This window comes from Takifugu rubripes, chromosome 7, assembly GCF_901000725.2.
Source record: "Takifugu rubripes chromosome 7, fTakRub1.2, whole genome shotgun sequence".
Classification (NCBI taxonomy): Eukaryota; Metazoa; Chordata; class Actinopteri; order Tetraodontiformes; family Tetraodontidae; genus Takifugu; species Takifugu rubripes.
In genome coordinates this window covers 16947668-16973968 of record NC_042291.1, presented here as the reverse complement: position 1 = coordinate 16973968, position 26301 = coordinate 16947668, and the positions used below count along the sequence as shown (strand labels likewise).

Sequence of the window (26301 nt, the reverse complement as noted above, 5' to 3'; positions counted from 1 at the left end):
AGCCTGTCTCCCTGCCTGTCTCTTTTTCTGTCTCCCTGCCTGTCTCCCCGCCCGTCTCCCCGCCTGTCTCTTTTTCTGTCTCCCTGCCCGTCTCCCTGCCCGTCTCCCCGCCCGTCTCCCAGCCTGTCTCTTTTTCTGTCTCCCTGCCCGTCTCCCTGCCCGTCTCCCAGCCTGTCTCTTTTTCTGTCTCCCTGCCTGTCTCCCTGCCCGTCTCCCTGCCTGTCTCTTTTTCTGTCTCCCTGCCTGTCTCCCTGCCCGTCTCCCTGCCCTTCTCCCTGCCCGTCTCCCAGCCCGTCTCTTTTTCTGTCTCCCAGCCCGTCTCTTTTTCTGTCTCCCTGCCTGTCTCCCCGCCCGTCTCCCCGCCCGTCTCCCTGCCCGTCTCCCTGCCTGTCTCTTTTTCTGTCTCCCTGCCTGTCTCTTTTTCTGTCTCCCTGCCCGTCTCCCCGCCTGTCTCCCTGCCTGTCTCTTTTTCTGTCTCCCTGCCTGTCTCTTTTTCTGTCTCCCAGCCCGTCTCTTTTTCTGTCTCCCAGCCTGTCTCCCAGCCTGTCTCCCTGCCTGTCTCTTTTTCTGTCTCCCTGCCTGTCTCCCTGCCTGTCTCCCTGCCTGTCTCCCTGCCCGTCTCCCTGCCCGTCTCCCTGCCCGTCTCTTTTTCTGTCTCCCCGCCCGTCTCCCTGCCCGTCTCCCTCCCTCTCTTTCTGTTGGACACTTTTCATAAAACGTCCACTGTCCTCAGTTTTTAAATGTCAGATGAGAAGAAGAGAAGCACATTTTTCCGCTTCCTTTCATTAACACACAAAGTCCGTCTCTTTGGCTTCTGCAGACCCAAATGTTAATGGCCCAGCAGCCGCCCACATCAGCCATGTTCACACACTTTCAGAACTGTTTTACAGAAACAAAAGCACATTATGTTCTGACAGAGGAGATAAAGATTTATCTATATCATCTAGAGCTATAGCTAGCCTCCATATCGATAGATAGAGATTTATATCATTTTTTATTGTGCTGATCACCTTTCATTTAAGTCAATTTGTCTTTGAAATTCTGTCGGGCTGCTTTGTTGCTGTGTGGTCCCATTCCACAAGTACACATGTGCATCGTGTAGCATCTGTGGTGTAGATATAGAGATATGTGTGTAGATGTGCTCGGTGTATTTACTGTTGCTCTATGGAAGAGTGCACGGAGCTGCACTGCTGCTGTGCCTGTACGTGCACCTGTACGTGCACACAACACATTGGTTGATGCTAATCTGGGTGAGGGAGAATTAGCTTAATTGGAAATCCTTGTGGTGAAAAAGAGACTAATTTAAAAAATAATAAAATGTCAAAGTAAAATCATTTTTAAAAGTATAAAATGGATAAGAGAACAAATCGGCTTTACTTCCTAAACAAGGCTGCATGTTGACGGATGAGCGGGTCGTGGTCGTGCTGCTCATGTGTGATTAAGCAGCAGCCTTGTTTAGGGTTAGTAAATTAGGGAAAGGTAGCAGATCAGTACGACAGCAGGCCTAAGAGACCTACAGGTGTAGCCAGGTGTAGCCAGGTGTAGCCAGGTGTTAGCCAAGTGTTAGCCAGGTGTAGCCAGGTGTAAGCCAGGTGTTAGCCAGGTGTAGCCAGGTGTTAGCCAGGTGTTAGCCAAGTGTTAGCCAAGTGTTAGCCAGGTGTAGCCAGGTGTTAGCCAGGTGTTAGCCAGGTGTTAGCCAGGTGTTAGCCAGGTATTAGCCAGGTATTAGCCAGGTGTAGCCCATTTAAGATCAGATGTTGAGGATGGAAAGAATTGGAAGAAAAATGTTCAAAATGTTAGAAACAGGAGAAAGTGCAGTAACGAGGGAACAGGAAGCTTTCATCACAGCAGTGATGTCAAGAAGTGAAATGACGTGTGTGTGTGTGTGTGTGTGTGTGTGTGTGTGTGTGTGTGTGTGTGTGTGTGTGTGGGTGGGTGTGTGTGAGGTCACACACACGGAGAGAGACGACAGGGTGGCAGTTCAGTCATCTCAAAGTCAAATTCCTGGTTGCTGCAAGTCATACAAATGAAATGCAAATTACAGGAACAGCGTGCAGAGGGGGATGGGTTCCACGCTGATGTTGTCATGGAAACGCCACACACAAACACGCGTGTGTGTGTGCGTGTGTGTGTGCAGACATGAGCCCAGCTGGATGGATCGGCCAAGCGGTGAGAGAGGACAGAATAGAAGGCTGACAGGGACATTAACCCGGACCAGAGCGGAGGACGTCTGGCTGAGGCCAAAACAGAGACTTTCAGAGCAACTTGAATTTAGGTGAACCAAGTAGTGGGTTATGGTTAGTAGGGTTAGGGTTAGTAGTTGCCAAGTAGTTGCCATGTTCCCAGAAAAGGAGCTAAAACAAGAAGAGGGAGAGGAAGAGGAGTGAGATGACAAGAGGAGGCTCAGAGCGACGGGGTCGTGTCTGTTGGCTGGTCATTACTACCCACCCTCTCATTACTACCCACCCTGTCCAGTATTACCCACCCTCTAATTACTACCCACCCTCTCATTACTACACACCCTGTCCATTACTACCCACCCTGTCCAGTATTACCCACCCTCTCATTACTACCCACCCTGTCCAGTATTACCCACCCTCTCATTACTACCCACCCTCTAATTACTACCCACCCTGTCCATTACTACCCACTCTGTCCATTACTACCCACCCTGTCCAGTATTACCCACCCTCTCATTACTACCCCACCCTCTAATTACTACCCACCCTGTCCATTACTACCCACTCTGTCCATTACTACCCACCCTGTCCAGTATTACCCACCCTCTCATTACTACCCACCCTGTCCAGTATTACCCACCCTGTCCAGTATTACCCACCCTCTCATTACTACCCACCCTGTCCATTACTACCCACCCTGTCCAGTATTACCCACCCTCTCATTACTACCCCACCCTGTCCAGTATTACCCACCCTGTCCAGTATTACCCACCCTCTCATTACTACCCACCCTGTCCATTACTACCCACCCTGTCCAGTATTACCCACCCTCTCATTACTACCCACCCTGTCCAGTATTACCCACCCTGTCCATTACTACCCACCCAGTCCATTACTACCCACCCTGTCCATTACTACCCACCCTGTCCAGTATTACCCACCCTCTCATTACTACCCACCCTGTCCAGTATTACCCACCCTGTCCAGTATTACCCACCCTCTCATTACTACCCACCCTGTCCAGTATTACCCACCCTGTCCAGTATTACCCACCCTCTAATTACTACCCACCCTGTCCATTACTACCCACCCTGTCCAGTATTACCCACCCTCTCATTACTACCCACCCTGTCCAGTATTACCCACCCTCTCATTACTACCCACCCTGTCCAGTATTACCCACCCTGTCCAGTATTACCCACCCTCTAATTACTACCCACCCTGTCCATTACTACCCACCCTGTCCAGTATTACCCACCCTGTCCAGTATTACCCACCCTCTCATTACTACCCACCCTGTCCATTACTACCCACCCTGTCCAGTATTACCCACCCTCTCATTACTACCCACCCTGTCCAGTATTACCCACCCTGTCCAGTATTACCCACCCTCTCATTACTACCCACCCTGTCCATTACTACCCACCCTGTCCAGTATTACCCACCCTCTCATTACTACCCACCCTGTCCATTACTACCCACCCTGTCCAGTATTACCCACCCTCTCATTACTACCCACCCTGTCCAGTATTACCCACCCTCTCACCCGCTAATTCAGTCAGTCTACATGCAAAAAAGCCCCCCAAGACCCAAAAGGAACAGTTTCTACAAGTCTCCACAAAACAGAATTCTGACTTGAATCCTAATATCATCTCAAGAAAAACCTTTTTTTTAACCACCACCACGGGGCCGTCTTGGACAAACTGACATTTGAGAGGAGCCAACATGGAGATAAGGTTACGAGATGGAGACGTGCACCAAAGCCATCAGGTGTGCTCAGCTCATCGGAGTGCTTAGGGTTAGGGTTAGGGTTAGGGTTAGGGTCCTAACGAGCTGAAAACTGAAACTTACTTTGCACAGCTTTTGTGGTCCTGTTCTACATCTTGGTGGAGATAAATTAGAGCTCTCATGCTAAACTGTTGTGTGATTCGTGCTAAACGTTCTGAAGATGCATCAAAATTATTCCTGAAATAGTTTTAAAAGGTCAAAACCGAAGGTCAAAAATCAGCTTTTGGGCTGTGTGGCATGCTTCCTTTTAAGATGCAAAAATATTCCGAATTTATTTGTCTGAAAAGAGCCAATTTCATGCTGAATTTGCTTTGTGATTATTTTGCCAATTTCAATCGGCTCAAGCTTTTGGTTTCTGCTGCAAGTGCAAAAGCATCTCCATAAATGACTCTTTCTGCTCGGTCTTTGGCAGCTTCCAATATAAAACAAATCTTACAAAATAAGGCACATTTCTGGGTCCAGCACAACACAACACAACACTTTCCTTGTTTTGTGCCCTTTGGGGGACGATAAGCTCTTTCAGCCTTCCATCAGCTCATTCTAGATTGTATAGATCCCCTCTTCTCCAGGGTGTCGGCCCCCTTTTCCAGCTTCTTGCTCCAGCAGCACAGGACAGAATAAAACAGCACCACCATCACCACCAGCACCACCACCATCAGCACCATCACCACCAGCACCACCACCATCAGTACCATCAGCACCACCATCACCACCATCATCACCACCATCAGCACCATCACCACCACCATCACCACCACCACCATCACCATCAGCACCATCACCACCATCATCACCACCACCATCACCACCACCATCACCACCATCATCACCACCATCACCACCACCACCACCATCACCACCACCACCATCACCACCATCACCATCATCACCACCACCATCACCACCACCACCATCACCACCATCACCATCACCACCATCACCACCACCATCACCACCATCACCATCATCACCACCACCATCACCACCACCATCACCATCACCACCATCACCACCACCATCACCACCATCACCATCATCACCACCACCATCACCACCACCACCACCACCATCACCACCATCACCACCACCACCACCATCACCACCATCACCACCACCATCACCACCACCATCACCACCACCACCATCACCACCACCACCACCATCACCACCATCACCACCATCACCACCATCATCATCACCATCACCACCACCACCATCACCACCATCACCACCATCAGCACCATCACCACCATCACCACCATCATCATCACCATCACCATCACCACCATCACCACCACCATCACCACCACCATCACCACCACCATCACCACCACACTGAGCTTCCTGCTGACCCTCATTTCCCATCAGCAGGGGAGGGGGACGCTTGAGGAACCCTCATGTAGAAAGTCCCAAGTGTCCACCGTTTGCTAGATGCACAATAACACTTTTGGGTATGGAGGAGGTTCCTGACCTCATTCTTTCAGAAATATAATAAGCAGAGAAAGCTTTCAGTTTGTAATTTATGTTTCTGGCACCTTTCTGGATTCAGTGAATGTGTGGTTGATTATGCAGGCTGGATAAGATGAGAGCTGAGATGGAGAGAGACCCAGGGGTGTGTTTCTGGCCGTGCACACTCATGGACACACTCATGGACACACACATGGACACACACATGGACACACACACACGTCTGTGTGTTTCTGGCCGAGCACACACATGGACACACACATGGACACACACACACACGTCTGTGTGTTTCTGGCCGTGCACACACATGGACACACACATGGACACACACATGGACACACACACGTCTGTGTGTTTCTGGCCGAGCACACACATGGACACACACACGTCTGTGTGTTTCTGGCCGTGCACACACATGGACACACACATGGACACACACACGTCTGTGTGTTTCTGGCCGTGCACACACATGGACACACACACGTCTGTGTGTTTCTGGCCGTGCACACACATGGACACACACACGTCTGTGTGTTTCTGGCCGTGCACACACATGGACACACACATGGACACACACACGTCTGTGTGTTTCTGGCCGTGCACACACATGGACACACACACGTCTGTGTGTTTCTGGCCGTGCACACACATGGACACACACATGGACACACACATGGACACACACACGTCTGTGTGTTTCTGGCCGTGCACACACATGGACACACACATGGACACACACACGTCTGTGCTCTCAGTGCTGGTAGGAACAACAATTGCACCATTTCATGCATGTTTTTCCACTCTGCTGGTTTAATTAGTGCATATTTGCATGATGGAAATGGTTTAATTCCTGTAAAGGAGGAAGGCAGAAAGCTTCGAGTTTGGAAGACATCAAAGCTATGACAATTCTCCTTTTATATCATGAATCTTGTTTGTTTTGCTTTTCACTACGTCAATATAGGTCAAATCCACTGGGAGGCCATCTGAATACATACTGAGGGTGTGTGTGTGGGGGTGTGTGTGTGGGGGGGGATCATAGGCTGATGTAAGGTGTTGCAACGATGAGCGTAGTTTAGCTCAGTTGTCAAAATCAGTGTATTTAATGGACACATGCTAAGCTAATGACTCGTGTATACATCTGAACCTGGATCATTTTAGTGCGTTCTTCACATGTCTGTGGGTTAAAAATGCTAACCTTAACTACTATGCTAACCAGGACTGACAATTTGTTTTTCTGGTTTTTAATTTCTTCCCTTTTTTTCCCTTCTCAATTTTCTTTCTTGAACATTTTTATGAACATCGTTTAAATGGTCACGGTGCGATACTTAAAATACACCAAATCCCCAAAAATAGCCTGGATGGGAGGAAGCATCGATGTTGGGGTGGATCCAAGAGGTGGGGAAAGGGTGTGTAGGTGTGTGTGTGGGTGTGTGTGTGGGGGGGGTGTGGGTGCGTGTGGGTGTGTGTGTGTGGGGGGGGGTGTGGGTGCGTGTGTGTGTGTGGGTGTGTGTGTGTGGGGGGGGGTGTGGGTGCGTGTGTGTGTGGGTGTGGGTGTGTATGTGTGTGTGGGTGTGGGTGTGGGGGGGGGGGGTGTGTGTGTGTGGGTGTGGATGTGTGTGCGGGTGTGGATGTGTGTGTGGGTGTGGATGTGGGTGTGGGTGTGTGTGGGTGTTTGTGGGTGTGTGTGTATGTGTGGGTGTGGGTGTTTGTGTGTGTGTGGGTTTACACCACTGTTCCCTTCACTATTAATATTCCCTGGTTAAGATAATCAGGTCATCAGCAGCATTTAAGTGTTTATCAGTTGTGTGGTCCAGATGATCTAATGTACCAGGAGCACATCTGCATACGACCTCTTTGGTCTCCATGTGAGGCCACGTCCATGGTCTGGTCCATGGTCCGTGGGTTGGTCCGTGGTCCATGTAAAATTGAGGGAGGAGGAGCAGGAGGAGGAGCGGGGGGGCAGGAGGGGCAGGAGGAGGAGCGAGGGGGCAGGAGGAGGAGCGGGGGGGCAGGAGGAGGAGCGGGGGGGCAGGAGGAGGAGCGGGGGGGGCAGGTGGAGGAGGAGGAGCGGGGGGGCAGGAGGAGGAGCGGGGGGGGCAGGTGGAGGAGGAGGAGCGGGGGGCAGGTGGAGGAGGAGGAGCGAGGGGGCAGGAGGAGGCGTGGACAGTAAGACTGAGGAGGGGCTCTCTATGTGCAGTGTGGAGGCGTCTGCAGTGACATTTAAAGAGAATCGTCTGGGAAGTTAATTGCACATCGTTAATCTCTTCTAAATGTCAAATGTTGCCTTTTCTTTTCTCTGATTCTGCTCACGTCACACGTGAAAGCAGATCTGTCGCTCCATCACGTGTGGACAGTGACGGATGAAGCTCCGGGCGAGGAGTTAACGGGGCTTCCTCCTTGAAGAAGCAGCTTCTCCTCAGTTGTTCTGTTGTTGCCCCTCTTCCCTGACTCCGGGCTCGGTACACGCCCCCACTCGTTCCTTTATTCCCCCTCACATCAAGTCTTTGATCGATGTTCGCTGGAAGCCTTCATCTTTGAACCTTCTCTCCATCGCTCCACCTTTCATCTTCTCTTGTTTCTCTATTATCTTGCATTCCTCCCTCCTCATCTGTCTCCTGCCACATCTATGTTTTTCCTTTCCCAGTGTCTCCTCCCCAGTTACCTGTCATCCCAGTCTCTCCTCCCCAGTTACCTGTCATCCCAGTCTCTCCTCCCCAGTTACCTGTCATCCCAGTCTCTCCTCCCAGTGCTGCTCTCTCACCACCGTGTGCCTTTTGTTCTCCACCTGTCCCTCCAGACCTCCTACGCTCCTTTATGAGCAGCAGGTTCTCACCATCGAGCCATGTGTGCTGACGTTCCTCTTTTTCCTCCTTCCTCTCACTGCAGGCAGCTTTCCTCAGTGTCTGCACACACGTGCACACACGTGCACACCCATTTCCTGTTCAGTCCAACTAGATAACATCACAATCCTCGTTGCAGTCAACGTTTGGTTTCGATGAATCTCTGTTTGCCCTTTTCAGAAATTCTCAATCTCACCGTGAAAAAAGAGCAATTTCAGCCAGATTACCGACCTTTTCTCCAAAGACCCAAAACCGTCAGCGTGTCAGGTGCTGGTTGGAAGCTGGAATGACGGAGAGGAATGGGAGGATGGAGCGGGAGGAGGGAAGAAGACAGGCAGTGAGGCGAAAAAGCACAGCACACCAGGGAGGGCTAGATATGATGGAAGGATGGCAGCTTAGGCATGGATGGAGACACCAGGGCAGAGGAGCGAAGAGAGACATGGAGAGAGACAGAAAGGAGGTTTTCCAAGTGTCCTGCTCCCTGAGACGATAGCACCCAGCTGCATAATCGCCCTATTTGACCAACAATTACAGCCAGATCTCCTCACACGAGCACCCGGAAAGGACCCTAGTGGGAAGTGTGCTGCTAATTCTCAAAGAGAAGGTTCAGATGAGGCTTGTCTGTCAGAAACCTCCACAGCCATTTGAGGACCCAGCAGCAGAAGCAAACGCTTCATGCGCTGTAGGGGATAAGAAAGAGGACTAAAGCCTAAATATATCTAAATATATCTGGTTTACCAACGTGTTTGTAATGTTTCATTTCAGCAAAACCCCATCTGAACATTTGAGGGTGGAACATTCCCAAGACTGCTAATTACAAGCATCCATCCAGATTCCAGCAGAACCCTGTAGGACACAGTAGGGCCAGTCTATAAGGGACTGGCAGGACACCTTCAGAGGCCCCCTTGAGCCAGCAACCGAACCCCTGATTGTTTACGGTGGGGCCCCCCGCCTTCGCCCACATGCAGCTGTGATAGGCTGCAGCACCCTCCCCAGGAACCCAACAGGAATAAAGAAAATGGTCGAACTAATAGGTTGACCAATAAAGAGCAAGAGTTTGTGTTGTGCCAGTCGAGGAAGAACATGCCAACAAATCTCAAGGACGTTCCTTCGTGACCCTGATTTGGGATTCAGCGGTCGTGCAGTCTTTATTATTTTTGTGAGGAATATGTTTCTTGTTGCCTCCGGCTGAAGTTTGGAAGTCCTCCAAGCAGCATATAGTGATGAAAAATTTATATTTTCCTTCATTAAAGCATATGATCTAAATCATCCAAGGTAGTTTTCTCTGTCAACTGGACTGGGTTTCTTCTCTTTGAAGACGTTTCTCCTTCTATCCAGAAGGCTTCTCCAGTTCTGAACTCGCTGGGGACAGAGCTTGAAAATATATAGCCCCTGTGGCCCATTAGCATGCTAATGATCTGGGTGGTCACCTGAGAGTCGTTGGCAGGGTCGTTGGTCGGGTCGTTCACCTAGTTCCAGTTGAGGTGTCTCCCCTTTGTCTGCTGGATCCCATGGTGGTGGGCCACTGGGTCTCCTGGAATGGTGTGAACGTTTGGTTTGTTGGTGGAAGGAGTGGAGGACTGCATTGTATGTGGGTGACAGGAAGTGCCTCAGCCCACCACCTCTGTTTAAGGATGGTTTTTCCAATTTGACATGGATGCTTCCTACAGACATTAGATCTTAGCTGCAAGCAACAGTGACCTTCACACAACCAGGTGCCTTCAGGTTAGGGTTAGGGTGCTGTGCTGAGCTTCTGTCCATCCAACGGATACAATTACACCCTGTATTCAAACTACTACCTGTGTATTGATTACATTGATACATAATGGTTGCATGTGCACATACACACACACTGTGTGTATCTGTGTGTGTCTGTGTTTGTGTGTGTGTGTGTTTGGACATGTGCAAGTGTGTGTTTGTTATAGTCTGTGCCAGAAGATAAACGCACAATGAACGCTGGGCATGTAATGGTGTGTAAATGTCCTATTGTGGCTTTTTAGTCTGGAATTTAATTGCTGCTAATTAGAGTCCCCCTCTGAGGAAGTATATTCTTCTGAGGACCTTTTATGGTAGCACCGTTGCAGGTTGTTGCTGGGATGAGCTCTTCTTCTTTTAGGGCTTAAACCCTTCATGTGTCTGAGAGTTAATTAAATGACAGTGCTGTTGATTAAACACAATTAAAAATGGAAAAATCCTTTTAAAAAAGTATCTAAAATGATCCTTCTGGGCCTTCGGTTGCTCATTCAGACCTGCCAAAGATGCTCGTCTATGAACCCAGCGCTGGGAGCCGTTGGCTCATTAAAGTGCTTTGAACGAGGATTTGCTTGTTCAAAGCAAACGGACCCGGGAGCCTCCTGTTCTATACCGTAAATAACAAAGCAGATAATCAGAAAGCAGAAAAGGCCTAAATGTTCCTTTAGCTGGTTTGAGATCAATAGTAGCTGTTGCCCCAAACTCGTCATGAATAAAGCTGACGTCAGATATTTGCTAGGTTTTCTGCCCAATATCCCTTCCTCTGGTGGACCCGCCTCTGGTGGACCCGCCTCTGGTGGAGCCGCCTCTGGTGGACCCGCCTCTGGTGGACCTTCATCTGGTGGAGCCGCCTCTGGTGGACCCGCCTCTGGTGGATCTGCCTCTGGTGGACCCGCCTCTGGTGGATCTGCCTCTGGTGGACCCGCCTCTGGTGGACCTTCATCTGGTGGAGCCGCCTCTGGTGGAGCCGCCTCTGGTGGACCCGCCTCTGGTGGAGCCGCCTCTGGTGGACCCGCCTCTGGTGGACCCGCCTCTGGTGGACCCGCCTCTGGTGGACCTTCATCTGGTGGAGCCGCCTCTGGTGGAGCCGCCTCTGGTGGACCCGCCTCTGGTGGAGCCGCCTCTGGTGGACCCGCCTCTGGTGGACCTTCATCTGGTGGAGCCGCCTCTGGTGGACCCGCCTCTGGTGGATCTGCCTCTGGTGGACCCGCCTCTGGTGGATCTGCCTCTGGTGGACCCGCCTCTGGTGGACCTTCATCTGGTGGACCTTCATCTGGTGGAGCCGCCTCTGGTGGACCTTCATCTGGTGGAGTCGCCTCTGGTGGACCTTCATCTGGTGGACCCGCCTCTGGTGGACCTGCCTCTGGTGGACCCGCCTCTGGTGGACCTTCATCTGGTGGACCCGCCTCTGGTGGACCTGCCTCTGGTGGACCTTCATCTGGTGGACCCGCCTCTGGTGGACCCGCCTCTGGTGGACCCGCCTCTGGTGGACCCGCCTCCAGGCAGCGATGCCTCAGCAGCAGAAACAAAAGTGAGACAGGAGCTGTAAATTAGAAGATTACAAGTATAAAGAGTGATGCCACATTCTGAATGAGCAGATAGGAACAAGAGCTACTCTGAGCTACTCTTAGTTAGAGGAGAGGAGGGGAAACCATGACCCAGTGGGGTGACAGAGGCCTGTCAGGTGATCATGTTTCTGGACCCCGGCAGCCTCGGCCTATAGCAGCATAACTAAGATGTGACCTAACGATTAGACGACCCCCTAAGTGTGATAATCTGTCTGTCTATGATAGTAACTGGAACTACTGAATTAGTAACAATAAGCTTCTTTTTTTTAAAAGTAGCGATGGAGTCAGCCTCCCGTACCTGGACAGGGAGCTGGTTCCACAGCAGGGGGGCCTGGACAGGGAGCTGGTTCCATAGCAGGGGGGCCTGGACAGGGAGCTGGTTCCATAGCAGGGGGGCCTGGACAGGGAGCTGGTTCCACAGCAGGGGGGCCTGGACAGGGAGCTGGTTCCATAGCAGGGGGGCCTGGACAGGGAGCTGGTTCCATAGCAGGGGGGCCTGGACAGGGAGCTGGTTCCACAGCAGGGGGGCCTGGACAGGGAGCTGGTTCCATAGCAGGGGGGCCTGGTAGCTAAATGCTCGGCCCCCCATTCTACCCCTAGAGACTCTGGGAACCACAAGTAGACCAGCATTCTGAGAGCGGAGCGGTCTATTGGGCTGGTAAGGTGTCACTAGCTCCTCCAGGTATCATGGAGCTAGGCCTCTGAGGACCTTGTAGGTCAGAAGAAGGGTTTTAAAAATTATTCTAAATTTAACAGGCAGCCAATGAAGAGACGCCAGTACAGGAGTCATGTGACCTCTGTGGTCAATACCTGTCAGAACTCTGGCTGCAGCATTTTGGATCAGCTGGAGCTTCTTAAAGAGGTGTTTGGACACCCTGATAATAAAGAATCACAATAGTCCAGCCTGGAAGTAACAAATGCTGGACTAACTTTTCAGCATCATGGTGGGTCAGTAGCTTCCTGATCTTTGTGATGTTCCTCAAGTGAAAAAAGGCACTTCTAGAGACTAATTTAATGTGTGAGTTGAAGGAGAGATTTTGATCAAAAGTTACTCCTAGATTCCTCACAGAGAGACTAGATGCTAATGAGATCCCATCTAGAGTGATCATGTGATCTAAGCTGTCCCTGTCTCCTTCTTGCTGCTCTGTAGCTCAGCTGCTTTGTCATGTTTGCGTTTTGCTGGATTTAGTCATCTTGTCTTTGGTCTGCTTCCCTCGTTAGATGCTATATCCATCCTGCCTTTGTGTACAATCCCAGGGATGAAGTGCTTCAGGAGAAGAGACGAGCTAATGTTTCTTAGCTGGAGACAGAATCACTTTCAGAATGTTGCTGTGGCTAGCAGTGGTTGGCATGTGTGTTTCTGTGTGTGTGTGTGTGGGGGGGGGGGGGTTGCTCCATCTCCAGTTAGCTTGCACAGCCCAAAGTGTGCATGAAGTAACCAAGCACATTCTCAACCCCATTAGCACAATGCTAGTGTGTTTAGCATCTGCAAAAACGGAACAAAACAGATTTATGGAGATGCCATAGTGGGATGAGACTGAAAGAACGGCCGTTAGGGAGGGAGGGAGGGAGGGAGCAGCATGGGTAGGGGAGAGGAGAGGAAGGAAGGAAGGAAGAGAGGATGCTGAGGAGGAGGTGAAACCAGTGAAGCAAATCAAAGAAAATTAAGCACATTTACATATTTAGATGAGCACTTTGACTCAGCCTGTCTAATTATTTCATCTCCATTTTTCATTTGCACACTGTCGGGTCCGAAGGAGGCGGCGAGGACACGCCCCCCCCCCCCCCCATACACACACACACACACACACACAGTACTTCATCACTCCCCTCAACTCTTCCACCCCAGACATTTTATTCATTCACACTTGTTCTCCACAAGTGTGTGTCCGTGTGTGTGTGTGTGTGTGTGTCCGTGTGTGTGAGTGTGTCTGTGTGTGTGTCCGTGTGTGTGTGTTTGCATGTAATCCCTCCGACATGATAAAACATTTAAATTAGCATGTAGCGATAGCCTCTTAGCACTGCTATCCCTCCTCTGTGCTTTTCTTCTCACCCTCATTCTTCTCCTTCTCGCTCTCCTTCATGTTCATGTTGGTGCTTTGTTCTACTGACGTTCACCCACAGTTGTGTGCATGTGTTTGATGTTCTTGCTTTTAGCCTTTTGTGTTTCTTTCCTTGGATGTTTGTGTCCACCGAATGTGTCAAACTCTAGACCACATCCGGCCCAGAGTCCACGTCTCTGCTGGGGGGCTGAGTGGGTTCTGACCCAGCCTGTAAACCGCTGAGTCTTATCTGTGGAGCTACAAGAGAGAAGATCAGGATGGTGTGAAGCACCCTGGGTGGGGGCCTATGTGAGCTACTGGGGGTTTGGTGCCTTGCTCAAGGGGACCTTGGTATTGCTCTGGAGATGTTCTGGCATCTTTCCTACCAGAACACCTTCCGTGTTTGTTGGTACCTGGTTTGGAACCGAGAACCCTCTGAATTTCTGCCCAGTCCTCAACAGACAGAGCTGCCCCCCCCCCCCCCCCCCCACGTAAAAGTTTCTAGCCTAAAGTGTGCTGTGGGTTGGACGCCCGTGCAGGTGTTTGCACAGCGGCATGAACAGGAGACGTCCCGCAGGTGTTGCTTGGCTCGAGCCTCGCCAGGAACACGGCAGGTAAACTGATGAGAGGATGTCCGTGTGTCCCTGTGTCCCTGTGTCCCTGTGTCCCTGTGTCCGTGTGTCCCTGTGTCCGTGTGTCCGTGTGTCCCTGTGTCCGTGTGTCCCTGTGTCCCTGTGTCCGTGTGTCCCTGTGTCCCTATGTCCGTGTGTCCCTATGTCCGTGTGTCCCTATGTCCGGTGTCCTGTGTCCTTGTGTCCCTTGTCCCTGTGTCCCTATGTCCTTGTGTCGTTGTGTCCCTTGTCCCTGTGTCCCTATGTCCTGTGTCCCTATGTCCTGTGTCCCTGTGTCCTCTCAGCTTCAGGATCTCCACCTGGTGGAGGATCCAGGGTGGTTCTGATTGTGGTTGCAGAACCTCTTAGATCCCAAACAAGAGCCTGTCTTCAGCACTTGCTGGCTCCTTCCTATTCTTGGTGGACTCTGTCTCCTTAGGCTGATCTTGGTTTGGGGGCCGGTGGGGCAGCGCTTCAGTTTTCATCTTCTCCTTTTGTCTCTGTAGCTTCTCGCGGGCTGAAAAGGTTCCACCCACGTCCAAAGACGTGTGTTTTTGGACGGTTGAAAACGCTAAATGACCTTAGGCGTGAATGTTGTTGGTCTTTGTGCGTTGGTGCTGTGAGTGAGCAACCTGTCCCGGGGGCAGCTGGGTCGGCCCCGCCTCCCTGGGTCGGCCCCGCCTTCCTGGGTCGGCAATCGCCTGTGAAGGAAGTTGCTAGTTTAGTGGTTGCTAACTTGCTTCTGCCGTGGCGTGTTTGTTCAACTACAGTTACTAATTAGAACTCTGTCACTGTGTAGCCCCGCCCCCCCCAGCCCTCGAGAGCAGGCAGAGAACAACATCGCTGCCCAGCTGTTAGCATCCAGTTCAAAATAAATGAGCACGTTTGGAGTCTTTTCTCTCTTGTTCTTCTTGTGTTTCCTCTTCATTTTGCTTGCTGTGTTTCCAGTTGTTGCCGTTTTCTTCTTCTGATCGACGGTTCTTCTCAGAGAGGTCTCGAGCTCGGAGGACAAGATCCTAGACTGGGACAGAATCATCACACATAGAAGGATCAAACGTGGCCTGATTTTTAATATATTATCTTTTTTTATCCTTGTGTGTCCTAACAGATAAAGAAAAAACTCTGCTAAGATTTAGAAACGTTGTGAGTAATTTCAGTGCTTTTCCCCCTGACGTGATTAGCAACGGCAGGCTAATTCATCGACTGGGCTTCGGTCATAGCGTTAGTTTCTACCGCTCTAAAGAGAATCAGCTGTAAGTGAGGACAATTATGGGATGAGAATCATCTGATTGGTCCAGTGACCAGTTTAGCATTAGGCTAGAAAAGATTCATGACAAATATATTTTCTGTACAAGTAATCGAACATTAATAGATGAAAAAACACAGAAAATATTTGTTATTTCTGGTGTCAATCAAACTGAGAGAACCAATATATTGATCGTTTTGCCCAGAAGTGCTACGTAAGCGAGAAGTCTGGCTGACGGAACCATGTGATTGATTGTTTCTAGTCTGAGGGATGGTGACTTTAATCAGAAAGGTCAAAGTAACACAGTTGCTAACGGCTCACACTTTGCTTTAGGCGAGCTATTAACAAACGTATCCAAAAGAGCAGCGACAGAAAATGTTGCGCACAATTGAGGAGCCAGACTGAGGTCCAAATGATTTTAAAGTTCTTTAATGAAAACCTGGATGAGAAGAAAAGGCCCAAATGATCCGTTCTGGCTGCTCCACCTTTGGTTAAGGCTTGTTAATCATAGCTAGCTAGAGATTAGCTAGCATTAAACGTTTATTTCAGAAGGAAAGAAGTCCATCCGGAGCACATGTCATTGCTAGTCAGTACCTGTAACTATGAGCCTCAGACCTGAACCTGAACCTTCAGGCTTCCTTAATGCTGAAGCACCATTGGAGGAGATGTTCTAAATTTCCCTCTAAGGAAACATCTAAGCTCCACACAGTTCCATCTCAGGGTTCTCTCACACAGGATTGCTGCTCCACAGTAGACACATGTGCCGTCTCCCAAAAATAAATGGGACACTTCCTCTTCCCCAAAATGCACCTTAAGGACAAAGAGAAGTTTAATCTTGGATAAAACTCCTGATAGAATCTCTGCATTAGCCTTCTGCTACCAGTCCATATATCCCATCAGCCCTTGGCTCACACCTTATTCCCGTCTTTCCCATCTGCTACTGCTACCATCTTTTCCCTTTTTCCTTTGTCTGTCCTTTTTCCAGCCTCTTTCCTTTGTCTGTCTCTCCATGTATTCCCAGTCCCAGCGGAATATATCTTCCTCCCCTTATTTATATATTGGTTGGTACTAAATGCTAGCATAGCCGCCTCGGCATAAGTGAGCAGGCAGGGATCCTTGTCAGGAGCTCGGAATGCTTAATAATTTCAGCACGTCGCTGACTTAAGCCCCTTAAGTGCTTTGGCAACACTTATTCCACGGCGGCACCAATGAAGCCCATTAAAGATTAGATTTGTATGAGAAAGGAGAAAGTGTGTGTGTGGGGGGGGGGGGTCCTGTTACAGACACTGCCCACTAAAACCAACACACCCTTCAGAGGTCGTCCTCATCAGGACGTCCTCACAAAGCAACGTGTTCAGTATGTTTTTCTTGTTTTTCTGTAATTACGTCTTTGTCGTTCTTGCTAACAGCTAAACGTTTGTGATTGGTTGATTAGGATCGGGTCGGGGTGCTGTTGTAACGGCCGCTGCTTTAGGTCTTAACGAGACGATGAAAACGGTGGCGAGCAGTTATCGTCTCCTGGCTTAATGTTGCTTTCACTGCCAATGACCACGATGATGTGACCATGGTGCTCTGGCCAATCAGCACGCAGGATTTACACCACGCTTGATTTGTGGCTGCAAAATGCAACATCAGGTTGGACTTGCTGTGAGCAACGATTCCTGTGATCCCTTTTTATGGAGTTGACATCAGCATAACTCCCGACGCTGTGGGGGGGGGGGGGGTCACCTGCTGGGTAGGCAGAGCTCCTGCTAGCTGCCAGCTTTATCTCTGCCTGCTGCAGTAAAAAAGGCCGTTTAACACCCATAAACGGGCTCTGTGTGCTGTCAAGGATAAATAAATAGTTAGCGGATTGTAAAGGGCCAAACAGGCGTCTGAATGTACATTCTGCTCCGGCCCCCCCAGACAGACCGACACATTCAGGCCCACACCAGCCGCATGGTGCTTGACCTGAAAGGCCGCCATTGTTGCTGCCTCCATCCGCACACACTGATTCCTGACCTTCACAAAATAGGATGCAAAATATGCACATGGCCCCCCCGTCTGAAGCCAGCGGAGGCTGGCCGGGGTTATATAAACAGCAGCCTCCAGGGACGGGCAGATGTTGGTGGGACCAGCCGCACTGGGATTATTCCACTCTTGGATCAAACGCAACTTTGTTGGGACTAACCTGCAGCTACGGACCGGGACGGACGGGTAAACCAGGCAGACTTTTGAGGACACCGGCTAATTAAGGAAATTCCTTTTGTGTGCGCCTGCCCACGGACCCCAGAGCTGCCCAGTTGCCCCAGTTGCCCCAGTTGATACGCTGCCCTGCTACACGTGTTGGGGTTAGGGCCCGTCACACTGTCGCTCTGCAGACTCACACACACGGGAAAGCCTCGTGCATTCCCTCCCGACGGCCAGTGGGAGCCTGAAGCTCCGGCTGCTTCTGAGTGGATTTACTGCAGCCAGTGGAGCGACGGGAAGGAGGTGTCGGTGGATGACGGTCGTGTGACGGTCGTTAGCGGATCGAATGGTCGGTCGGTCTCAGAGGCAGAACAGCAGAAGTGTAACTTCTGAATCAAAGTGTCCTGCTGCCATCTGCTCAGCTCCTTGCTAATTATTCGACTCATGCCACCTTCATAAACAGCCCTCAGGGTCAGTGGGTTTGATTTGACCTTCGCCATAAGTTGAGTCTCCATTTCTGCAGCTTGGTTTGCTCACAGCTCAAAGGAAACGGTGACTTTTTCATGGCAATTTGTTGTGCGAGAGGTGCAGAAAACCTCGTTAGAATTCAAATGGAATCCGCCGCAGAAGGAGCACGCTACCTCGAGGGCACAACAATCTAGCTAGCTGTATTTCCACAGAAGAAGTGGAGAGTAACGAGCCGCAGAGGAAGCCGTGTTTCCTGATTAGCAGCTGCTCGTTTCAGCGTTTAGCGCAGCAACGTTGATTCTTGGTCCTGCTCTGCTCTGTGTCTGAACCACATCGTGCAGTCGGCCAGCGGCTCGTTAAAGTGTCCGCGGCCTGTTTATTGCCTCTAAATAGACTCGTTAAGCAACGCAGGAGTCCAGGCTGCTCCGCTAACTTCTGCTGTCGGAGTTTCTGCTTGAGTGGTGGGAGAGTCTCTGCTGTTCTGAGGCTGAGCTCTGCTGCTTAGCAGCAGCTGAATGTGCACGTTGTGCACGTTGTGCACGTGACAGCAGCTTTCAGAGAAGCACAAGATGTGTGACAGTTTCTTACTCAGTTGTGTTTCTTGTGATTTATTTTGAACGATTATTTACGTTGGCAAATCTTATTTTTCATGCTGGAAAGGTTTGAATGTGTTGTGATTTGGTGACACAGGAGAGTCCTCAACAGCAGCCTCTGTGTTATTACACTGTAATACACTGTGTAATAACACAGCTACTGTGTGGACGTGTTTGAAGCGTTGCAGTGGAGGACAAATCGGTGTGTGTTCGTACGCGTGCTGCTTTGTCTGCAGTAATCCAGGAAGGGTCACAAAGGAGCCATTGATCAAACGTGCACACACACACACACACACACACACACACACACACACACACACACACTTGTCCGTATACAATGAAGACTGTCCGGAGCTGTGTCCTTTGTCGCCTTCTCCCTTCCCCCGTCGCTCTGGCTCAGCACAGCCTGGTCCTGGTCCTGGTCCTGGTTCTGGTCCTGCTGTTTACCACTCGTAAGTCAAAACTCAGTCTCTCACAACAAAGAAATTCACACCCATTCTGCAGATGCGATCACGTCTAAAATCATTTGGGGAAGAAAGAATGGATCAAAGAGGCTTCCACATCATTCAGGATGTGGTCGTTTAATTTCCGCACAAGTTTTAAATTAAACTTCTTGCAGATCTGCTGCTAAATGTTGCAATTTAATATACAAAAGAAAAAGAGAAGAATGGATTTTATACTAATGGAGTGAATTGCTACAAAATGATATCCAGTGCACTACTGAGGACGTGGCCGAGGGAGAATCCTCTCATGATGGAATCACACTTGAGTTGAATAGTTTAAAATGTAATTAAGGTAATTAAGCTGGAATTGGTCATTAAGATTTGGTCTCGAGGGAAAGTGCAGACAGGAGCACAGGAGGAGAAAATACAGGAGACTGAGAGCAGATGAGCCAGTCAATGAAAATGAAATGGAAATAGCTTCTCCAAAGAAGCTAACAGAGCAGCGTTGGTCCCCAGACTGGGACACAGTGGAGAGGAGGAGGAGGAGGAGAGGAGGATGAGCCCGGCTCATGGGCCCGGCCCCTGGGCCCGGCTCCTGGGCCCGGCTCCTGGGCCCGGGGGCCAGGCCCAGGGGCCATGTTTAATTTTAATATGTTGTTTGCTTAGCGTTCTCACCTCTATAGCAACTACATCTACTTTAGACCTTTGACATACTGGGAGTATGCTAGGAGAGGCTAACGCTGTTGTGCATATCATGACCATCGCAGGGATGTTGGACACATGAGTGAACCTCGTTGTCAGACAAAAGCCAGAAACGGTGAGAGTAGTGGATGTGTGGACCGAAGAACCTTAGAAAGGAGCAGAGATGACAGTTTCCCAGAGGCGTTCGCAATCATGTAGCGCCATCGTAATTATGGGCGTCCGCGATATTTCTAAAAGCTAAACTCTTCACAACAGATTCACATTTGTATAACAGACATTCTCCATCATCAAGGAAATAGCTGAACTTGAATGCTAACAGGCTCTGGATGCTTCCATTTTGTCACCCCATCACATTTATTTTGGTAGCACACCATGTTTTTCTCTCTGCTTCTGTGATATTTATCGTAAAACAAATGGCGTGTTCAGCCACGAGGTCCTTCACGACATTGTGAAAGAAAAACTAGTGTTTTATTACCAGACTGATCAGAAAAACTGACTGAAAAGAATTAAAATCTATTGAAGGAGGCAGGAACGATTTTTTTTCTTGGTTCTGCCACCGGAGGGCAGTGTTGGTGTTTGGCCTCATGTGGAGCTCTCACGTCACCTCTTGTGAGCATCAGAGGAAGCTATGGAGGTCCGTCAGTCTCACCTTGAAGAGTGTGCAAAGAAATGCGTAAGACAGCATGAAAACTCGTACAGAAGGAAAAAAACAGGCCAAGAGACACAACCGGCAGTTAAAAGAGGCCAAAGTAGAGTTGGAGATGAAAGTGAGTGAAACAGCTGCGACGCTTCCTTTCCTGACGCATTGATTCTTTTGTCCTCTTGTCCCTTTAGCTCCCTTTAGCTACTCTTCGCCGTCTTCCTTTGCACCCTCTTTCCTGGCACTGAGCCACAACAGCACGATTATGCTGCCGACTTGAGCTGCAGGACAAATCACGTTTGGTGGAGGAGAGAGGCAGGAAAAGATTTCCCAGCGAGTCGCTGAAAGTGGAAGAAGAAAAGAGGAACAAATTGCAAGGAAAATAAAAGCTCCTGCAGCTTGGGAGACAATTATGGGGACACCAGAGTTTTTATTGCTTATGAAGGAGAAGGATAAGACAGAGGAGGGGGAGGAAGAGGAGGGGGAGGAAGAGGAGAAGGAAGAAGGGCTGGAAATGATGAGGATGGGATGAGACGTGTCCACAGACGGGTACGCCCCGAATTTGAGTGTCATCGGTATGGCTGCTGTGTTGACCACACACGGGCTAGGTTAGGTTAAGGGTTAGGGTTAGGCATGGCAACACAAGGGTTAGGTTAGGTTAAGGGTTAGGGTTAGGCATGGCAACACAAGGGTTAGGTTAGGTTAAGGGTTAGGGTTAGGGTTAGGCATGGCAACACAAGGGTTAGGTTAGGTTAAGGGTTAGGGTTAGGCATGGCAACACAAGGGTTAGGTTAAGGGTTAGGGTTAGGCATGGCAACACAAGGGTTAGGTTAGGTTAAGGGTTAGGGTTAGGCATGGCAACACAAGGGTTAGGTTAAGGGTTAGGGTTAGGCATGGCAACACAAGGGTTAGGTTAAGGGTTAGGGTTAGGGTTAGGCATGGCAACACAAGGGTTAGGTTAGGTTAAGGGTTAGGGTTAGGGTTAGGCATGGCAACACAAGGGTTAGGTTAAGGGTTAGGGTTAGGCATGGCAACACAAGGGTTAGGTTAAGGGTTAGGGTTAGGGTTAGGCATGGCAACACAAGGGTTAGGTTAGGTTAAGGGTTAGGGTTAGGCATGGCAACACAAGGGTTAGGTTAAGGGTTAGGGTTAGGTTTAGGCATGGCAACACAAGGGTTAGGTTAAGTTAAGGGTTAGGGTTAGGCATGGCAACACAAGGGTTAGGTTAGGTTAAGGGTTAGGGTTAGGCATGGCAACACAAGGGTTAGGTTAGGTTAAGGGTTAGGCATGGCAACACAAGGGTTAGGTTAAGGGTTAGGGTTAGGTTTAGGCATGGCAACACAAGGGTTAGGTTAAGTTAAGGGTTAGGGTTAGGCATGGCAACACAAGGGTTAGGTTAGGTTAAGGGTTAGGGTTAGGCATGGCAACACAAGGGTTAGGTTAGGTTAAGGGTTAGGGTTAGGCATGGCAACACAAGGGTTAGGTTAAGGGTTAGGGTTAGGCATGGCAACACAAGGGTTAGGTTAGGTTAAGGTTAGGGTTAGGGTTAGGCATGGCAACATGGGTGAGGAGGGCAGTGAGTCTTCAGGACTATGTGGGGGCTCGATAGCTCGTCTCTGATGTAGAACGTCTTCACCCATAGAGACAAACTTGATTGTAACAGACGCTTCATCAATAAAGATTGATTGGTTGATTGATTGATTGATTGATTGACCATTGTAACAACAGGGGCGGGGGGGGGGGCAACCCTCCTGTGCCTGTTATTCCCTGCGTGCTCACATTATCTCATCTCCTGTGGGGACATTCCAACAAAGTCTTGTCACATGGTTGTGAGCGCTTCTTAGGTGTGTTTTGTGTAGACGTGTTGAAATGATCGGGCATTCTTTGACAAACAGCCACTTGCCAACCCCCAGAATAAAAGTGGGCATTTAATGTGTGGGAATGTCGTCTTCCGATCCCGATGTTGGCTAAGCTGGGTGATGCATCACAGAGAGCAGTGGCATTGTCACCTGAGTTATTCCACTTAACATTGTTCTAAACAATGATGATGGGCTGGTTGCCATAGTGATGCACCATTAGGACAATAATTGAGCTGGGGCTGGCAAACTGATGCATCCCTGCTATGAATCACAATAGTGATGCTGAGAGTGTTTTTCTAGTATTTGTTTGATAGATATTAATTCACTAAACAGGCTTTTAGAACTTGATGGCAGGTGAAAGTCTCCTCATCACCGTGATGAGCAGAACGTGAAGACAATGCTAACGCTAAAGCTCACCACTGTTGACGGGCCGATAGAACCCTGCAGCATCAGACCCGTTTTAATTTTGTCTGCATCTGTTTGCTCGATCGTTCTTGAGTCCGGACGTCTGCAAGATGCAACACAATATTTCAAATTTCCAATTCTTTCTTCTCTTTCTTTTTGTTGGTTTTCTCTGATTTTTCAGAGCTTTAATACAAAGCTCCAGATCTTTGCACCATGGTGTCGTGTCCCACTCTGCTGTCCACTTTGTGCCCGGAGATTCACGTCACACTCAACTAGCCTCAACTAGCCTCAACTAACCTTAACTAGCCTCAACTAACCTCAACTAGCCTCAACTAGCCTCAACTAACCTCAACTAGCCTCAACTAACCTCAACTAGCCTCAACTAACCTCAACTAGCCTCAACTAGCCTCTAGTTTTGCAGATATATTCCCTGGATTATAATAACTGTCACTGGGAAACCCCGGCTGGATCTGTACATTCCTTTGTTGTTTTTATTTCCAGTTTTCTGTTGCAGATGACCCAAAGACCATAAACTCATTTAATCCTCTTGTTCGGTTGCATATTTTATTTTATCATATTTTATTTTTAGCTCAAAGCCACCAAGTCAACAAATCTAGTCAAAGCATCTCAGAGACGGCGCCAGCCTCAGCACGTTGTTCGTTCCAGACGGACGGACGGACGGAGGGACGGGGTTGCTGGACGCGAGGCCTGTCTCTGCTCTGCTCTGTCAACAACCCATAAATGTGAAGATGCTCCAATCAAAGCAGAATCACAGTGCTCGTTATTCTCTCGGCTTTGTTGGGAACATCAAAGCAGCCCACTGACGTCTCCAGGCCCCTTGGCTAAAAATACTGAGTTCAGGCAAAAGCCAAGCTTGTTGGGAGATTTGGGAGGTTTTGGGAGTTTCTGGGAGGTTTTTGGAGTTTGTGGAGGAGTGAGAAAGTGTCTGTTTGTCCTTCCCAGGTGGACGCACTTGTGTGTGTGTTCCTCCTCCTAAGGATGTGCTTCATTGTTGCTCACCTGCCTGCATGCAGCCCCCCCCACCTTCACCACCAACAGCCCGATGATAATCACACTCATCATTGTTAGAGCACAACACGTCCTTTTTCTTATGATTTCACTTAATTTCACTTTGTCTTCTCTGCTCTCGTCTTTCCCTCTGTTTTCTGTCCTCGTCCAGTGGATCAATAGCGAGCGACTGAACGATGCTTTAAGTTCCCGATCTGGAAACACTCTGTCTCCAGACGTGTCTTTTCCTCCCTGCATCTGTCTCCAGCATTCTTCATTTCTTCCTTTTCGCGCTCACGTCTGTGACACCAACGTCCTTCTCGCTCTCCCCCAGCGTGCTGCCAGGCCGTGCAGGCCGAGAACGTCACTGTCTTGGAAGGAGGCACGGCTCAGATCTCCTGTCGCTTGCAGAACTACGATGGATCCATCGTGGTCATCCAGAACCCTCGCCGCCAGACCCTTTTCTTCAACGGCACAAGAGGTGTGTATCCCAGCGCACACAAACTCATGTGTATGACTAACTGAAACTCACCCTTCTGGGTTAGGGTTAGGGTTAGAGGGTTAGGGTTAGGGTTAGGGTTAGGGTTAGAGGGTTAGGGTTAGAGGGTTAGAGGGTTAGGGTTAGGGTTAGAGGGTAGGGTTAGGGTTAGAGGGTTAGAGGGTTAGGTTAGGGTTAGAGGGTTAGGGTTAGGGTTAGGGTTAGAGGGTTAGGGTTAGAGGGTTAGGGTTAGGGTTAGAGGGTTAGGGTTAGAGGGTTAGGGTTAGAGGGTTAGGGGGTTAGGGTTAGAGGGTTAGAGGGTTAGGGTTAGAGGGTTAGGGTTAGAGGGTTAGGGTTAGAGGGTTAGGGGGTTAGGGTTAGAGGGTTAGAGGGTTAGGGTTAGGGTTAGAGGGTTAGGGTTAGAGGGTTAGAGGGTTAGGGTTAGGGTTAGAGGGTTAGGGTTAGAGGGTTAGGGGGTTAGGGTTAGAGGGTTAGGGTTAGAGGGTTAGAGGGTTAGGGTTAGGGTTAGAGGGTTAGGGGGTTAGGGTTAGAGGGTTAGAGGGTTAGGGTTAGAGGGTTAGAGGGTTAGGGTTAGAGGGTTAGGGTTAGAGGGTTAGGGGGTTAGGGTTAGAGTTAGGGTTAGAGGGTTAGGGTTAGAGGGTTAGAGGGTTAGGGTTAGAGGGTTAGGGTTAGAGGGTTAGGGTTAGAGGGTTAGAGGGTTAGGGTTAGGGTTAGAGGGTTAGGGTTAGGGTTAGAGGGTTAGGGTTAGAGGGTTAGGGTTAGGGTTAGGGTTAGAGGGTAGAGGGTTAGGGTTAGGGTTAGAGGGTTAGGGTTAGAGGGTTAGGGTTAGGGTTAGAGGGTTAGGGTTAGGGTTAGAGGGTTAGAGGGTTAGGGTTAGGGGGTTAGGGTTAGAGGGTTAGAGGGTTAGGGTCTAGAGGGTTAGGGTTAGGGTTAGAGGGTAGGTTAGGGTTAGAGGGTTAGGGGGTTAGGGTTAGAGGGTTAGAGGGTTAGGGTTAGGGTTAGAGGGTTAGGGTTAGAGGGTTAGGGGGTTAGGGTTAGAGGGTTAGGGTTAGAGGGTTAGAGGGTTAGGGTTAGGGTTAGAGGGTTAGGGTTAGGGTTAGGGGGTTAGGGTTAGAGGGTTAGAGGGTTAGGGTTAGAGGGTTAGGGTTAGAGGGTTAGGGTTAGAGGGTTAGGGGGTTAGAGTTAGGGTTAGAGGGTTAGGGTTAGAGGGTTAGAGGGTTAGGGTTAGAGGGTTAGGGTTAGAGGGTTAGGGTTAGAGGGTTAGAGGGTTAGGGTTAGAGGGTTAGGGTTAGGGTTAGAGGGTTAGGGTTAGAGGGTTAGGGTTAGGGTTAGAGGGTTAGGGTTAGGGTTAGAGGGTTAGGGTTAGAGGGTTAGGGTTAGAGGGTTAGGGGGTTAGACGGTTAGGGGGTTAGGGTTAGGGTTAGAGGGTTAGGGTTAGGGGGTTAGGGTTAGAGTTAGGGTTAGAGGGTTAGGGTTAGAGGGTTAGGGTTAGGGTTAGAGGGTTAGGGTTAGAGTTAGGGTTAGGGTTAGGGGGTTAGGGTTAGAGGGTTAGAGGGTTAGAGGGTTAGGGTTAGAGGGTTAGGGTTAGGGTTAGAGGGTTAGGGTTAGGGGGTTAGGGTTAGGGTTAGGATTAGAGTTAGGGTTAGAGGGTCAGGGTTAGAGGGTTAGGGTTAGGGTTAGAGGGTTAGGGTTAGGGTTAGGGTTAGGTTATGGTCAGTTATGGTTGTCATTCACAACCCTAACACAGTCTACCTCCCAGCCGGATCAGCAAAGTTCGACATTCTTCACCTAATCCACAGCTAACCCTCAAGATGAGATGAGAACCTATTAAAGTGCCTCATTAACACATGGCCTCGCCAGTTGCATATTTTGTTAATGACCGCTCTGTGGCTAATTATCTTTGTAATCAACAGCGTAACAAAGACAAATTTTGCTGAGAGCCTGAGGGTTCGCAAGCAAAACAGTTTCATAACCTAATTAAGAGCAAAAGCTTCGCCCGAATGGCTGCTCTGCTTCTACAA

The 26301-nt window shown here is 49.7% G+C and overlaps 1 protein-coding gene across 4 annotated transcripts in view; it reads left to right on the top strand.

Annotated features, from left to right (window-relative positions):
* The window catches only part of cadm4 (cell adhesion molecule 4), a 70435-nt gene that overhangs the window by 28521 nt on the left and 15613 nt on the right, over positions 1 to 26301 (top strand). The window contains exons 1-2 of one of the 4 annotated variants that reach the window (XM_029839477.1): positions 17601 to 19176; positions 24116 to 24262. In XM_029839477.1, the coding sequence (XP_029695337.1) occupies positions 19062 to 19176; positions 24116 to 24262 (262 nt within the window). In that variant the 5' untranslated portion in view covers positions 17601 to 19061. Of the gene's footprint in view, positions 1 to 17600; positions 19177 to 24115; positions 24263 to 26301 lie in introns of those variants that run through there. The other 3 variants (XM_029839475.1, XM_029839478.1, XM_029839476.1) reach the window with 3 other exon arrangements.